Genomic DNA, 17,411 nt, shown 5'->3' with positions numbered 1-17,411 from the left:
CATAAAGGAATCTTTCACATGCTCATCTTCCAATTTGTATATATCATTCAGTGTAAAAAATGTAATGAAGGATGCTATATTGGAGAAACAGGCCAGATGCTTAAGACAAGATTTAATCTGCACAGACATCACATGAAGATAGCCGGTGCCAGTCAGGTTCCCACCCCTGTGGGCCAACACTTTACAAGACCAGAACACTGCACCAATGATTTCATAGTAAGAATCCTGAAAGGTAACTTTAAAACAATACAGGAACGTAAGACCTTTGAAGTCAGAATGATTGACTATTTTGACACCCAACAGACAGGACTTAACAAGGATCTGGGTTTTCTAGCCCATTATAAACCATAAAATTGTATTTCTCTGTTGATCACCCTCCTCTCACCTACCCACACCCATCCTGTTAGAATATCAATGAAATGCTTTGATGTCCCCATGCATGCCTCCTACCCACCCCCACCCTCCCACCCTGTCAGACTGTCAAAGTAATGCTTGGATGCTTCACTTATATATACTATCTGCTACCACATTTGCTTATTTCCGATCTGACGAAGAAGGGCAACCTTCGAAAGCTAATCAAGAAATGTATTAAGTTATGTCCAATAAAAAGGTGGCATCTTATTTTCTTTTCCATGTTTTATTTTGTTTGATTTCTATTGATAACCTTAAGAGTGGACTAACACGGCTACCACACCTTTATACATCTGCAATTCTATTGTACATTGTTTTAATTTATTTTTTGGCCTGAACTGGAAGGCAGGGCAAATATTCAGTGAACAAAAATCCAGAGAGTTAACAATTTTGAAAAAGGACTTTCAGACATTAATTAGAATTGGAAAGTATATAGAAGGACAAACGACTGTTTTATAAAATAATTTGCAATAGCATGCAAGTTTAAAATGTGCATATGGTCTGTAAAAGAACATATATCATATCAAAGATGTAAGGCCACATGGTATTTTCCTTCAGAAATGATAAAAGACAAACTGAAAATGTTGGAAGCATTATTTGATGAAACTGTGTGGGATCCTTTGCTTGCTTGCATTTGCATTCCTTCTTTTCCTGGGCAACCTTTTCCTCTTCCAGAATCCGGAATTAGACATTTCAGAAAGAGGAGTCATTCATGCTTTAAGAATGGCAATTTTCTGGGAGGAGTTAGTTTAATTCAAGAAGGTAGACTGACTGAACTAAAACTGTTAATATTGCTATGCAATCTTTGTGTGGGGATCATTTGAGAAATCTTAGCAGTTTGAGTCTCAGACTCTCTATTCACCTGAGCAGCCTGCATTAACAAAAGACTGGCACCTCATCTCCCCCATCCCCCACTGCCAGACATCACCTAAAGCAGAATCAGGAACAGTATTTTGGGGGGGGGGGGGGTTCCATCAAGCAGCTTTTTCTTGCTCCTTTGGTCTTCCAGTTTAAAAGCAACTAAGACTAGGACCTGGCATCTTTAATTTTCATTTTCAACTTCCCAGGGGACTTTTCTTCCAGTTTCATGTCCTTTTCCTGCTTTCCTTACCTGTAGGCCATACACCACAATCACAGGCTCTAATGTGCTTCTTTCAGAAGCCATTTTAGAAAGGGGCTATTTACATATTTAGGCCTGAATTCTATAATTGTCCCAGAAAAAAATAGAACTATTCTATAAACAGCATTGAAAGATAAATGCCGTTTATAGAATAGTGCTTAGCGCTGTGAACTGTAACTACATTTAGGCGCGACTATTTATACCCACAAAACCTTGATGTAAATCCCCGAACAGATCCCCTGAGCAGGAAATCAGTGAAGTCAAAGGCATGCATTAATATCAAACCACTGTGTGCCAGCCGACCAGCTAAAGCTCTACTGGTCACAGAGTAAGTGGTTGGCTTGGGGAGCTGAGTTACCACTAACTCTAGGGCCTTGTTCAAAAATGGAAATTGGCACCTCACTTGGTGGAAACAGTTTTGGCACAATGCCCCCTCCTTTATTAGTCTTGAGTCCAGTACAACATCCCTCTTACGCTCTCCTTTTCCCAAACAACCCCCTCTTTTTTCCTCCATTCTCTGCCTAGCACCATTATTCCCCTACTTCCCCTTTTCTCTGGCCCACCTGATATGGAAGGATATGGGCATAGTGCCCTGCACAAACACAAAGGTCACATACCCTAAAGCCAGCCTATAGCAAAGCTGTGCTGGGAGTGAGAATGGAAAGCGAGGCTTAATAGCTGAGCCAAGAGGAAAACCAAACCACAAATCGCCTACCCTTTCCAAATTCCACCCATCTCTCCTGTAACCTCTTCCTGTTGCTGCCATGCTATTTTTTTGGGACGATACTGCATAATGAGCCCACTTAGTCCAACACCACCATCTCCCATAAGATGTAACAAGGGAATGACTTATTTTTGTGAAAAAAGGGAGCACTCTCTATTCCCCTTTCAGTTTGAGACTCAGTCAGAGGTCTCTGCATTTCAGAGCTGCCGAAGAAGCAATTTTAAAAATATTTGACAGACTATGGCATCAAATACTGGCACAATCCGGTTCTCCAATGTCCTTCCAGTGAAATAACCAGGGCTGCTGCTGTTAGACATGCTGGGGTCCAGGGCAGAAATTAAGGAGAGAGCCCCCAATCCCCTTTCTTCCCTGCCCCTCTCTCCCTACTCATCATTACTACCACACACAAAACAACCTTATATGACTTCTTCACACACAAAACACAGACAGACCTTCACTAACTACAGAATAAGGGATCACAGATTAGAAATATGAACACCAAAACAGAACTGGGAACCTCAATAAGTTAAACTCAGCAAGTACAGCAACACTGGAGAAATAAAAACAGAAATGCACTTCATTTTCTACTGAACACAATCAGTGGCATAACCACGAAGGGGGGGGAGGGGGAGGACTGAGACCCCCCCCCCCAAATTAACATCTCCCTTGCTGTGGTTGGTGGGGCTCCCCAAGCCTCACCAGCTGATGACCACCTCCATCCCCTCCTCAGGTCCAGCGACCAGAACTCTCCAAGCTCTGCAGCAAGCAGCAATATTTCAGAGCTGCTGCCACTCCCCACACCTGTTTGTCTTTCACATATTCATGAAATCTGAACATGTGTGGGGGGGGGGGGGGGGGGCAGTGGCAATTTGTGAATACTGCCACCAATTGCAGAGCTTGGAGATTTCTGGCTGCCAGACTGGGAGAGGAGGTTTCAATTGGTGGAGCCTGGGGGATCTCCGCCAGCTCAATTGCATTCTGGTGGGGAGAAAATTTGGTTCCCACCTATTTTGGGCTCAAGTCCCCTCCCTCCCCCAAATCATCTGGTTATACCACACAATACAATACAAAAACCATCTGTGATGCACATATCCCAAAGTTAACATATTCCAGTTAATACATTCAAAATAAAACACTTTTTCTACCTTTGTTGTCTGGACATTTTGTTTTTCCATCATGGTCCCAAGTTTCTCTTTTTCTGCTTTCTTGTCTTCTTCTGCTACTTCTCTTTCCAGTGTCTGCTGTCCATTTTTATTTTCTCCTCTCTTGTTCCATTCCCTCACTACACCTGTCTCTAACATATTGATTTTTCCCTTTCAGCTATTTCTTCCTTTTTTTTCTTTTTCTGCCTCTGTCCACTCAAATTTCACTCTCTCTAGCTCACTCCTCTTCTTTTTAATTTTCAGCTATCTAACAATTTTCCATCTCCTCTCAGTCCCTAGCTCTCCCACTTCCCATGTCATTCCTTTCCCAGCCTTCTATTTCCTTCCATCTTCTCCCTAATACCACATTTTCTACCTCTGTACTGACTATTCACCTCTCGCTCATCTTCTTGCCACCTCCTTTTGACTTCTCCCACATGGTTCCACCATTTCCAGAATCTCCTCTCCCTCTCTCCACTCTTGTAGTCCACCCCAGTCTCATTGCCTGATATCTCCCTGTCCCTTTCCCTCCATTCCTTAGCAGCTTCCTGTTCCACCTCTTTTCCCTCCTGCACCCCCATGAATCCATCTCTCCTCCTTTCTCTCTCCACCCCATGGTCCAACATTACTCCCTCTCTTTTTTGTTCTTCTTCCCTCCCCCCCTTGATGTAGCATCTCTTTCCTCCCTCCATCCTATTGTTCAGCATCTCTCCCTCCCTTCTACCCCCAGACCCAACATTTCTCCCTCTCTCTTCCTTCCCTCCCTCCCATCCCCATTTCCAGCTTCTTTCTCTTTCTTCCACAATGCCCTCTCAATCAGCATCTCTCCTTCCTTCCACATCATCCCGGGTCCAATGTGTCTCTCTTTCTCTTGCTTCCCTCCATGCTACTGTCCACCATCTCTTTCCCCTCTCTTCTGTTACCAAGCCCATTATTTCCTCCTTTTCACCTCCCCCCACCACCCTCGTTCCAGCATCTCTCCCTCTCTTTGAACCCTACCCCCCCCCCCAGTTTAGTTCAAAAACAGCTGCTCCAAGGGCCCCCGTGGGCTGTATGTCTTCCCCTTCTCTCCACCCTGGTCTGGCGTCTCCCTCAACTTCCCTGTCTAATTTAAATATATTTTTTTCTAAGCAGAGGGTTTGTGGCACGGGAGCAATTGAAACATGCTGCCTTTGGCGAAATTCAGCCTCCTCAGCACTCTTCCTCTGCCGCCACGGTCCGCCCAAGTGGAAACAGGAAGTTGTGTCAGAGGTGGGGCAGACTGCGGCGACAGAGGAAGAGTGTCAAGGAAGCCGAATTTTGCTGAAGGCAGCATGTTTCAATTGCTCCTGAACCGCAAACCCTCTGATTAGAAAAAAATATTTTTAAGCTAGACCGGGAAGGTGAGGGAGAAGCCGGACGGGGGAGGAGAGAAGGGGAGGACATGCTGGCTCACGGGGGCTCCCTGGAGCTCTGGGGCCCAGGGCAGCTGCCCTGTTTGCCCCCCCCCCCCCCCCAACGCCAGCCCTGGAAATAACATATTAATTCTGCTGACTACACGGCTGGCAGAGAAGGGCAAAATATACTATTGCCTACCCTTGATCCAGCCCAGTTGGCACAGAAGTCTTTACAAAAAATTTAAAACAAATTTATAACCTTTGTGTCTGTGGCTTAACTTCAGTCTCTACTTGTCCTGAGTTTTCTCTCTGACCTCACATTCCTTCTTTTAAGGATTCTCTTCCAGTCTTCCTCCCATGCCATCATCATTTTTTCTTTCCTTCATGTATATTTGTCTCTCCATGGTTTCACTCTACAGCTTCTCTCATCTCACTTTCTTCTAGTCTTAGTTCCTCCTACCTTTTTCTCACCTTTATGTCTCTTCTCTCCACCATGACCCCCCTTTCCCTCCCTCACTCATTTTTCCCAGTCCCACATAGCTACTCTCCATCTCTTTCAGCTACTCTTCTGTCTGCAGCCTGTTGAGTTCCCACTGCCTGCTCTTCTTCAATCTCCTAATCAAGATCATGTCTCCTCCTACCAGCAACCTTTCCCCACACAGCTCATGCTCCCTCTGACCCTTATAGCCCGTGTCTACTCCTGATTCATAGCTCCAAAATCAGTCCTCATCCCCATCATCCAACCTCTCCTGCCTTTACAGCCCCCTTTCTGCCTCTTCCAGCATTTCAGAGCAGCATTGTCTCTCTTAACCAGCAGTAACCCCATCCTTGCCCCCTATATTTATCTCCCATTACTTCTGTCTTTTTTACCTTAACTGTTATAGGTGGTACTTTGGTAACATAACTTTATTGGCTACCTATCTGAATTTGTCTAGTCCTTTTTTTTTTTTAAATTTATTATTTATTAATATTATCCAATATTTTACAAGACAATCCTCTTGTTCAGGAAAAGTATCTAATAATCTACAAATTATGTAAAAATAATAAGACAAACAGGGAAAAAAAAGTGGAGCTTAAGCTTCACATTAACAGGAAAACTATACTCAAATCCATACATGTGATCCAAGATTTCAGGAAAATACTGGAGACAATATCTAAAGGTTAATCAGAAAAAAGAAATTATACAAATACTGTTAAGTAGAGCAAACACTTACAGTGGTGGAAATAAGTATTTGATCCCTTGCTGATTTTGTAAGTTTGCCCACTGACAAAGACATGAGCAGCCCATAATTGAAGGGTAGGTTATTGGTAACAGTGAGAGATAGCACATCACAAATTAAATCCGGAAAATCACATTGTGGAAAGTATATGAATTTATTTGCATTCTGCAGAGGGAAATAAGTATTTAATCCCTCTGGCAAACAAGACCTAATACTTGGTGGCAAAACCCTTGTTGGCAAGCACAGCGGTCAGACGTCTTCTGTAGTTGATGATGAGGTTTGCACACATGTCAGGAGGAATTTTGGTCCACTCCTCTTTGCAGATCATCTCTAAATCATTAAGAGTTCTGGGCTGTCGCTTGGCAACTCGCAGCTTCAGCTCCCTCCATAAGTTTTCAATGGGATTAAGGTCTGGTGACTGGCTAGGCCACTCCATGACCCTAATGTGCTTCTTCCTGAGCCACTCCTTTGTTGCCTTGGCTGTATGTTTTGGGTCATTGTCGTGCTGGAAGACCCAGCCACGACCCATTTTTAAGGCCCTGGCGGAGGGAAGGTTGTTGTCACTCAGAATTGTACGGTACATGGCCCCATCCATTCTCCCATTGATGCGGTGAAGTAGTCCTGTGCCCTTAGCAGAGAAACACCCCCAAAACATAACATTTCCACCTCCATGCTTGACAGTGGGGATGGTGTTCTTTGGGTCATAGGCAGCATTTCTCTTCCTCCAAACACGGCGAGTTGAGTTCATGCCAAAGAGCTCAATTTTTGTCTCATCTGACCACAGCACCTTCTCCCAATCACTCTCGGCATCATCCAGGTGTTCACTGGCAAACTTCAGACGGGCCGTCACATGTGCCTTCCGGAGCAGGGGGACCTTGCGGGCACTGCAGGATTGCAATCCGTTATGTCGTAATGTGTTACCAATGGTTTTCGTGGTGACAGTGGTCCCAGCTGCCTTGAGATCATTGACAAGTTCCCCCCTTGTAGTTGTAGGCTGATTTCTAACCTTCCTCATGATCAAGGATACCCCACGAGGTGAGATTTTGCGTGGAGCCCCAGATCTTTGTCGATTGACAGTCATTTTGTACTTCTTCCATTTTCTTACTATGGCACCAACAGTTGTCTCCTTCTCGCCCAGCGTCTTACTGATGGTTTTGTAGCCCATTCCAGCCTTGTGCAGGTGTATGATCTTGTCCCTGACATCCTTAGACAGCTCCTTGCTCTTGGCCATTTTGTAGAGGTTAGAGTCTGACTGATTCACTGAGTCTGTGGACAGGTGTCTTTCATACAGGTGACCATTGCCGACAGCTGTCTGTCATGCAGGTAACGAGTTGATTTGGAGCATCTACCTGGTCTGTAGGGGCCAGATCTCTTACTGGTTGGTGGGGGATCAAATACTTATTTCCCTCTGCAGAATGCAAATAAATTCATATACTTTCCACAATGTGATTTTCCGGATTTAATTTGTGATGTGCTATCTCTCACTGTTACCAATAACCTACCCTTCAATTATGGGCTGCTCATGTCTTTGTCAGTGGGCAAACTTACAAAATCAGCAAGGGATCAAATACTTATTTCCACCACTGTATAATTAACGCTTATCCATTTTCACTGAGGTTATGAGTGAAGATACACGAGACAGCTCTGTAAATACATATTTTTTTTCCTTAAACCTTATTATACACTTGCAGGGGTATCTTAAAAAAAAGGTACCCCCCAAGTGTAAAACTTCAGGCCCAAGGAGCAGGAATTGTTTCCTTCGTCATCGTGTCTCCTTAGAGACATCAGGAAAAAGTAAAACTTTTAAACCCAAAAAGGGTTTATCTTTATTTCGGAAAAACAGACGAAATATCCAATTCTTGTCTGGTAATAGTGCAACTGTAGCCACCAATGTAGCTGCAGTTGCTAATTCAGTGTCAGAAGTCTCAAGCAAGAGAGAGACATTTATCGGAGCTTTGGGTTGAGAAGTTCCTTTCCCAGGAATATAGTAAACCATAGTCATTGGTGGTAAGTTCTGTTCAGGAATTAGTAAATTTTCACGCATATAGCGTTTCAACATATCCATAGGAGCAACATTTTGAAGTCTAGGAAAATTGACAAATCTTAGGTTATGATTTTTAGTGTAATTATCAAAGGTTTCCATTTTATCTCTAAGACTCGTCAAATCTTTCATCATAGTAGGTTGTACCGTTTCAAGCTTCTTAATTCTCTGGTCCAAGTTAACAAATTTTCCATTCAAATCTTTAATCTGCCTCTTGTACCACCAAATTACTTTCCAGAGATTTAACTTTAGGCTGGATATCATTTATCTGTTTAAGGAAAACTTGTCCTAGATTGGAAACCAGGTCCCACAAATCTTCTAATGTCACATCTTTTGGTCTAATCATAAATTCTTTAGGCAATTCAAACCTTACAGGCTGGTCTCAGTCCTCACGCTGCCCCTCTGCTTCTCTCCCCTGAGTTTACGACGTTTCCACGGGCAAACTACTCTCCAGTCCCACCTCTGTAGTAAGAGAGGCTTCGATTTGGCGATCTTCTGGGCCCCTAACCTCTGCGGGAGTGGACCCCGTCGAATCCAGGAGGAAAGAACTGGCGCCAATCGGCTGGGGAGGGGAAGTGCGTTCGGCGGGGCTAAGAGTCACTTCAAAGCCAGAGAGCGCCAAAGTCTCCGTTTCGCCGGCGCACACCTCTGGAAGCAAACCGCCATCGCGGTGAACTCCCTGCGATCTCAAATATCGATCCATCAGACCAGGTAATGAGGGAGTTAGCGGGGAAGCCCTACCCGCTAATCTCCCTCTTCGTTTCGGCATTTTTTTTTTTTAGGAGCGTGAGTCGCAGCAACCTAACAGCTTGCGGCCATCTTGGATGTTGTCTAGTCCTTTTGTCAATGTATGTATCTATCTTTTGCTCTTGCCTTCCTCATTGGCAGCTGCTAGGTTACAGCAAGTTGCAACTCACCCCTCCCCTGCAGGCTATTGGACAGACAACTCCAGCCAATAGTCTGCAGGGGGAGGCGGGAGCAGTAGCTAGGACACAGAAGCAGTTCCATATAAGTGCATAAGTATTGCCATACTGGAAAAGATCAAAGGTTCATCAAGCCCAGCATCCAGTTTCCAACAGTGGCCAATCCAGGTCACAAATACCTGGCAAGATCCCAAAAAAGTACAAAACATTTTATACTGCTTATCCCAGAAATAGTGGATTTTCACCCAAGTCCATTTAATAATGGTCTATGGACTTTTCCTTTAGGAAGCCGTCCAAACCTTTTTTAAATTCCGCTAAGCTAACCGCCCCTACCACATTCTCTGGCAACGAATTCCAGAGCCCAATTACAAGTCCATAGTCTGCCATTGAGACAGACATGTGGAAGCCATTGCTTGCCTTGGGACTGGTAGAATGGAATGTTGCTACTACTATTTGGGTTTCTGCCAGGTACTTGTGACCTAGATTGGTCACTGTTGGAAACAGGAAACTGGGCTAGATGGACCCTTGGTCTGACCCAGTATGGCTGTTTTTATGGGAGAACGTCTTCTGCACGTTTTCTCTTCATTCTGAGTGAATAAACTGGTTTGTATGATATTTCATCACAGTAGCTCATTAATTCAAAGTTACATAAGTAAATAAGTATTGCCATACTGGGACAGACCAAAGGTCCATCAAGCCCAGCATCCTGTTTCCAACAGTGGACAATCCAGGTCATAAATACCTAGCAAGATCCCCAAAAAGCACAAAACATTTTATGTTGCTTATCCCAGAAATAAGCAGTGGAGTTTCCCCAAGTCCATTTTAATAATGGTCTATGGACTTTTCTTTTAGGAAGCCGTCCAAACCTATTTTAAACCCTGCTAAGCTAACCATCTTTACCATATTCTCTGCCAATGAATTCCAGAGTTTAATTACAAATTGAGTGAAGAAACATTTATCTCCGATTTATTTTAAATATACTACATTGTAGCTTCATCGCATGCCCCCTAGTCCTAGTATTTTTGGAAAGCATAAACAGATGCTTCACATCTACCCGTTCAACTCTACTCATTATTTTATAGACCTCTATCATATCTCCCCTCAGCCGCCTTTTCTCCAAGCTGAATAGCCCTAGCCGCTTTAGCCTTTCCTCATAGGGAAGTCGTCCCATCCCCTTTATCATTTTCGTCGCCCTTTTCTGCACCTTTTCTAATTCCACTATATCTTTTCTGAGATGCGGTGACTACTACTACTACTACTACTTAACATTTCTAGAGCGCTACTAGGGTTACACAGCGCTGTACAGTTTAACAAAGAAGGACAGTCCCTGCTCGAAGGAGCTTACAATCTAAAGGACGAAATGTCAAGTTGGGGCAGTCAAGATTAATTCCTGAATAGAGGTGTAGTGGTTAGGTGCCGAAGGCGACATTGAAGAGGTGGGCTTTGAGCAAGGATTTGAACACAATATTCGAGGCGCGGTCGCACCATGGAGCGATACAAAGGCATTATAACATCCTCATTTTTGTTTTCCATTCCTTTCCTAATAATACCTAACATTCTATTTGCTTTCTTAGCCGCAGCAGCACACTGAGCAGAAGGTTTCAACGTATCATCAACGATGATACCTAGATCCTTCTGCATTTCCTCACAGCTGTATCCGGGGTGACTCCAGTTCCACCCCGATCTTCCCAGGGCCTTCTCTCCAAGTGCACAGAGTTTCCAGGTGCTTTTTGGCACTCTGGTGGATCCTCTTCTGCTTCTATCCCTCTGCCTGTCGGCGTACCTCAGGGTTTTGTTCTTGGTCCTCTCCTCTTTTCTATCTACACTTCTTCCCTTGGTTCATTAATCTCATCCCATGGCTTTTCCTACCATCTCTATGCTGATGACTCCCAAATCTACCTTTCTACCCCTGATATCTCACCTTGCATCCAAACCAAAGTTTCAGCGTGCTTGTCTGACATTGCTGCCTGGATGTCTGAATGCCACCTGAAATTAAATATGACCAAAACCGAGCTTCTCATTTTCCCCCCCAAACCCACCTCCCCGCTCCCCCCGTTTTCTATTTCTATTGATGGTTCTCTCATTCTCCCTGTCTCCTCAGCTCGAAACCTTGGGGTCATCTTTGACTCTTCTCTCTCCTTCTCTGCTCATATCCAGCAGACCGCCAAGACCTGTCGTTTCTTTCTTTACAACATCCGTAAAATCCGCCCCTTTCTTTCCGAGCACTCTACCAAAACCCTCATCCACACCCTTGTCACCTCTCGTTTAGACTACTGCAATCTGCTTCTTGCTGGCCTCCCACTTAGTCACCTCTCCCCTCTCCAGTCGGTTCAAAACTCTGCTGCCCGTCTCATCTTCCGCCAGGGTCGCTTTACTCATACTACCCCTCTCCTCAAGACCCTTCACTGGCTCCCTATCCGTTTTCGCATCCTGTTCAAACTTCTTCTACTAACCTATAAATGTATTTACTCTGCTGCTCCTCAGTATCTCTCCACACTCGTCCTTCCCTACACCTCTTCCCGTGCACTCCGCTCCATGGATAAATCCTTCTTATCTGTTCCCTTCTCCACTACTGCCAACTCCAGACTTCGCGCCTTCTGTCTCGCTGCACCCTACGCCTGGAATAAACTTCCTGAGCCCCTACGTCTTGCCCCATCCTTGGCCACCTTTAAATCTAGACTGAAAGCCCACCTCTTTAACATTGCTTTTGACTCGTAACCACTTGTAACCACTCGCCTCCACCTACCCTCCTCTCTTCCTTCCCGTTCACATTAATTGATTTGATTTGCTTACTTTATTTATTTTTTGTCTATTAGATTGTAAGCTCTTTGAGCAGGGACTGTCTTTCTTCTATGTTTGTGCAGCGCTGCGTATGCCTTGTAGCGCTATAGAAATGCTAAATAGTAGTAGTAGTAGTAGTAATCCCTTTCTTGGTCGGTGACTGCTAACGTGGAACTTTGCATGACGTAGCTATAATTCGGGTTCCTCTTTCCCACATGCAACACTTTGCACTTGCTCACATTAAACGTCATCTGCCATTTAGACGCCCAGTCTCCCAGTCTCGTAAGGTCCTCTTATAATTTTTCATAATCCTCCTGCGATTTAATGACTTTGAATAACTTTGTGTCATCAACAAATTTAATTACCTCACTAGTTACTTCCATCTCTAGGTCATTTATAAATATGTTAAAAAGCAGCGGTCCCAGCACAGAGCCATGAGGAACCACACTAACTTCTCCATTAAGAATACTGACCATTTAACCCTACTCTCTGTTTTCTATCTTTTAACCAGTTTTTAATCCACAATAGAACACTACCTCCTATCCCATGATTCTCCAATTTCTTCTGAAATCTTTCATGAGGTACTTTGTCAAACGCCTTCTGAAAATCCAGATACACAATATCAACCGGCTCACCTTTATCCACATGTTTGATCACCCCTTCAAAGAAATGTAGTAGATTGGTGAGGCAAGATTTCCCTTCACTAAATCCATGTTTATTTATTTAGATTTTGCTCAGACCTTTTTCAGTAGTAGCTCAAGGTAAGCTACATTCAGGTACACTGATATTTCTCTGCCCCAGGAGGGCTCACAATCTAAGTGTGTACCTGAGGCAATGGAGGGTTAAGTGACTTGCCCAAGACCACAAGGAGCAGCAGCGGGATTTGAACCAGCCACCGCTGGATTGCAAGATCGGTGCTCTAACCACTAGGCCACTCCTCCACTTTGACTTATTAATCCATGCTTTTGAATATGCTCTGTAATTTTGTTCTTAATAATAGTCTCTACCATTATGCCAGGCACCGACGTCAGACTCTCCGGTCTATAATTTCCCGGATCTCCTCTGGAACCTTTTTTAAAAATCGGCGTTACATTGGCCACCCTCCAATCTTCCGGTACCACGCTCGATTTTAATGATAAATTACATATTACTAACAATAGCTCCGCAAGCTCATTTTTGAGTTCTATCAGTACTCTGGGATGAATACCATCCAGTCCAGGAGATTTGCTACTCCTCAGTTTGTAGAACTGCCCCATTACATCCTCCAGGTTTACAGGGAATTCATGAAGTTTCTCTGACTCGTCAGCTTCGAATACCATTTCCGGCACCTGTATCCCACCCAAATCTTCCTCGGTGAAGACCGAAGCAAAGAATTCATTTAATCTCTCTGCTACAGCTTTGTCTTCCCTGATCGCCCCTTTTACTCCTCGGTCATCTAGCAGTCCAACCGATTCTTTTGCCGGCTTCCTGCTTTTAATATACCTAAAAAAGTTTTTACTATGTGTTTTTGCATCCAACGCAATCTTTTTTTCGAAGTCCCTCTTAGCCTTCCTTATCAGCGCTTTGCATTTGACTTGACATTCCTTATGCTGTTTCTTATTATTTTCAGTCGGTTCCTTCTTCCATTTTCTGAAGGATTTTTTTTAGCTCTAATAGCTTCCTTCAACTCACTTTATAGCCACGCTGGCTGTCGTTTGGTCTTCCGTCTTCCTTTTTTAATACACGGAATATATTTGGCCTGGGCTTCCAGGATGATGTTTTTGAACAGCATCCATGCCTGATGTAAATTTGTGACCCTCACAGTTGCTCCTCTAAGATTTTATTTCACCGTTCTTCTCATTTTATTAGTCTCCTTTTTTAAAGTTAAACGCCAACGTATTTGATTTCCTATGTATACTTACTTCAAAGCTAATATCAAATCCGATCATATTATGATCACTGTTATCAAGCGGCCCCAGCATCATTACCTCCCGCACCAGATCATGCGCTCCACTAAGGACTAGGTCTAGAATTTTTCCTTCTCTTGTTGGCTCCTTTACCAGCTGCTCCATAAAGCTGTCCTTGATTTCATCAAGGAATTTTACCTCCCTAGCGTGCCCCCATGTTACATTTACCCAGTCAATATCGGGGTAATTGAAATCATCCATTATTATTGTGTTGCCCAGTTTGTTTGTGTCCCTAATTTCCTTTAACATTTCTGTATCCGTCTGTTCATCCTGGCCAGGCGGACGGTAGTATACTCCTATCACTATCCTTTTCTCCTTTACAGATGGAATTTCAATCCACAGTGATTCCAAGAAGTGTTTTGTTTCTTGCAGAATTTTCAATCTATTTGATTCAAGGCTCTCATTAATATACAATGCTACCCCTCCACCAATTCGATCCACCCTATCACTACGGTATAATTTGTACCCCTGTATGACAGTGTCCCATTGGTTATCCTCCTTCCACCAGGTCTCAGAGATGTCTATTATATCTAATTTTTCATTTAGTGCAATATATTCTAACTCTTCCATCTTATTTCTTAGGCTCCTGGCATTTGCATATAGACATTTCAAAGTATGTTTGTTGTTCCTATTTACATGATGCTTAGTACTTGACAATATTAATTTGCAATGTTTTGTCTGATTTTTATTTAAGGACACCTGGTCTACTACAGTCTCTTTTGCAACCTCACTATCAGGATACCCTATCTTCCCTGTTTTGGTGATATCTTTGAAAGATACCTTATCCCGAACCATGCGCTTTTGAGCGACTGTCGGCCTTCCCCCCGTTTCTAGTTTAAAAGCTGCTCTATCTCCTTTTTAAATGCCGATGCCAGCAGCCTGGTCCCACCCTGGTTAAGGTGCAGCCCATCCTGTCGGAATAGGCTCCCTCTTCCCCAGAATGTTGCCCAGTTCCTAACAAATCTAAAACCCTCCTCCCTGCACCATCATCTCATCCACGCAATGAGACTCCGGAGCTCTGTCTGTCTCTTGGGCCCTGCACGTGGAACAGGTAGCACTTCGGAAAATGCTACCCTAGAGGTTCTGGATTTGAGCTTTCTACCTAAGAGCCTAAATTTGGCTTCCAGAACCTCTCTCCCACATTTTCCTATTGGTACCCACATGTACCAAGACAGCTGGCTCCTCCCCAGCACTATCTAAAATCCTATCTAGGTGACGCGTGAGTTCCGCCACCTTCGCACCAGGCAGGCAAGTCACCAGGCGATCCTCACGTCCACCAGCCACCCAGCTATCTATATGCCTAATAATTGAATCGCCAACTACAACAGCTGTCCTAACCTTTCCCTCCTGGTCAGCACTTAGAGACATATCCTCGGTGCGAGAGGATAGTACATCCCCTGGTGGGCAGGTCCTGGCTACAGGAGTAATTCCTACTTCACCAGGGTGATGCTCTCCTTCTAGGAGAGTTCCCTCCTCCAAGGTAGCACTAGCACAGGGGCTACCAGACTGGAGGTGGGACTTCTCTACAACATCCCTCTAGGTCTCCTCTATGTACATCTCTGTCTCCCTCAGCTCCACCAAGTCTGCTACTCTAGCCTCAAGCGATCGGACACGTTCTCTGAGACATAGGTGCCGACTCCATGGGTGCTGTGGGTGCTCAAACACCCCCAATAATTGAGGCAGTGGCGCGTGGGCATAAAGTGCCTGTCCCTCCCACTCCCTGCACCATCCCAACTCCATGCCCTGCTGTCCGCACTCCGCTTTCCTGCAATGTATCCGTGCTGCCATGCTGTCAGTGACTCAGCGTCAGTGCAGTAAGCACACTGCCTTCGGCGGCCCGGAAGCTTTCCCTCTGTTATAGTTTCCTGTCCTGCATAGGCGGGATGCTGCAACAGAGGGAGAGTTTCCAGAGCTATCAAAGGTAGTGTGTGCCTACCGTGTTGACGCTGCCGGCAGCCTGGAACACTGAAAAATGGCAGACAGTGAGCCAGAGAGGTACAGGGAAGGAAGCCAGCCCACACCAAAACAGAGCCAGCCAGTCAGCCGCCAGACAACGTTAAAAAGCTGAAGAAGGAAACTTTTCTCTAATTCCCTCTCCTCTGCGCAGCTGTCGGGTCAAGGTTTGTTTTCAGGCCAAAAAGCACTTGTTGTTTATAGCTTTATTTAAAGTAATATTGCTTCACTCTGAAATGTGGAATTTTTTGTATAGCAAAAATGTAGGAACTTGCTCTTTTTTGTTTTATGGAATGCAATGGTTATTATACAAATGCACTTGCATTTTTTATTACTGCTGTTTCACAAACAGATACTGAATAATGAGGTGGGGGGAGGGGTGGAGGGGGAGGGGAGGGGGGAGGAAGGGGGAAGGGGGAGGGGAGGAGGAGGAGGAGGAGGGGGAGGGGGAGGGGGAGGGGGAGAGGGGGGAAATGCACCACCTGTAAAAAAAAAATTTTCAGCACCCCCCAATTATTTTGAAAAGTTGGCTCCTATGTTCTGAGAGCTAGGAGCTCTTTGCATCGGGCACACACATATGACATCTCACCAACTGGGAGATAATCATACATGTGACACTCAATGCAAAAGACTGGATAGCACCCCTCTCGCTGCTGTGTGTTCTTCCTGTAGCTCCAGTATAGAGCTTATTGCTGCCCCAGATCTATAACTTACAGGGAAAAATATTGGGGATGCTCAAACACCCACAGTACCCACAGAGCAAGTGCCTACGATGCATGCTACCTGCACGTTAGCCCTACTGCTGCTTAGTAAAAGGACCCCTTAATGCTGATCTTTTCTGGTGCCCATTTTTGAGAGCAATTTATAGAATTTTCCCCTTGTAGAATTGCCTTTCATGTGTCTCCACCGAAAGCTGAGTATGACCCTATGGCATCCCAGGTCCAGCTAACCAGAGGAGTGGAAGACCACAGCCTGGAACTAACCCCAGAGCTCTCCATCAAGCAGTGCGCAGTATTAGCATTAAGCCAATGTGCCAGCCTAGGAACCAAATATTTTAGTATGAGCATTACCAAAGATTTCTCTCCCAGTAGCTGCTGGCAAGTTACCTTTTTCCTGGCTTGCTGGTCTTTAGAAGAATGTGCCTTCACATGCTTTCTCAAGGAGCTTGGATCAGTGTAGCGTTTGGCGCATCCTGGAATCTGACACGCATAAGGTTTCTAAACAAGAAAGATCAACAGAAGCAATTTTGGTTAACAACTTAGGTGGTCAGAAAGAAAATTCAGTTTTAAGCTTTGTGATTTTCATGGCATTCACTAATTTTTGACCTGACTGGTATGATTATTTCCCCCAAATATCTTTATTGATGGTTGCAGGAGAAAAAAAAAGACATGCATGAGAGAACAGTGCTTAAAATAATATTTCAAAAAAAAAAAAGAAGCACAAGTATCAGATTACACACAAGAAGTCAACAGTCTAAAAGCATTAGTGATAACTACTTCCAGATTACAGAGCGATATCCAACACTACACTCCATATGGCTAAAAAGATAGAAGAAAAACACATAATACTAAAAGAAACTTGTGACCAGTCTGCTCCTGCAAACTTTTCCATTGGTTGTGATACTAGGGAGTTACGGGACAATATCAAAGGAATGTTTGACTTGTACGATGCTCAATGCTGCATGTGTTCTATAACTATTTACTAAACATGGTGAATAAAATTTCAAAATGTTACATGGAAGACAGAAACCTAAAAGCTGACGGTTGTTAGAAAT

The 17,411-nt window shown here is 44.3% G+C and overlaps 1 protein-coding gene across 5 annotated transcripts in view; it reads right to left on the bottom strand.

Moving 5' to 3' along the window:
• The window catches only part of GLIS3 (GLIS family zinc finger 3), a 680,540-nt gene that overhangs the window by 174,549 nt on the left and 488,580 nt on the right, over positions 1-17,411 (bottom strand). For all 5 annotated transcript variants that reach the window (XM_030193810.1, XM_030193813.1, XM_030193814.1 and 2 more), the window contains exon 6: positions 16,744-16,854. In XM_030193810.1, coding sequence (XP_030049670.1) covers positions 16,744-16,854 — 111 coding nt within the window. The remainder of the gene's footprint in view (positions 1-16,743; positions 16,855-17,411) is intronic.

Source organism: Microcaecilia unicolor, chromosome 2 (assembly GCF_901765095.1).
Source record: "Microcaecilia unicolor chromosome 2, aMicUni1.1, whole genome shotgun sequence".
Taxonomy (NCBI): Eukaryota; Metazoa; Chordata; class Amphibia; order Gymnophiona; family Siphonopidae; genus Microcaecilia; species Microcaecilia unicolor.
Note: the sequence above shows the minus strand (reverse complement) of the source record. Positions and strands in the feature narration are given on the sequence as shown.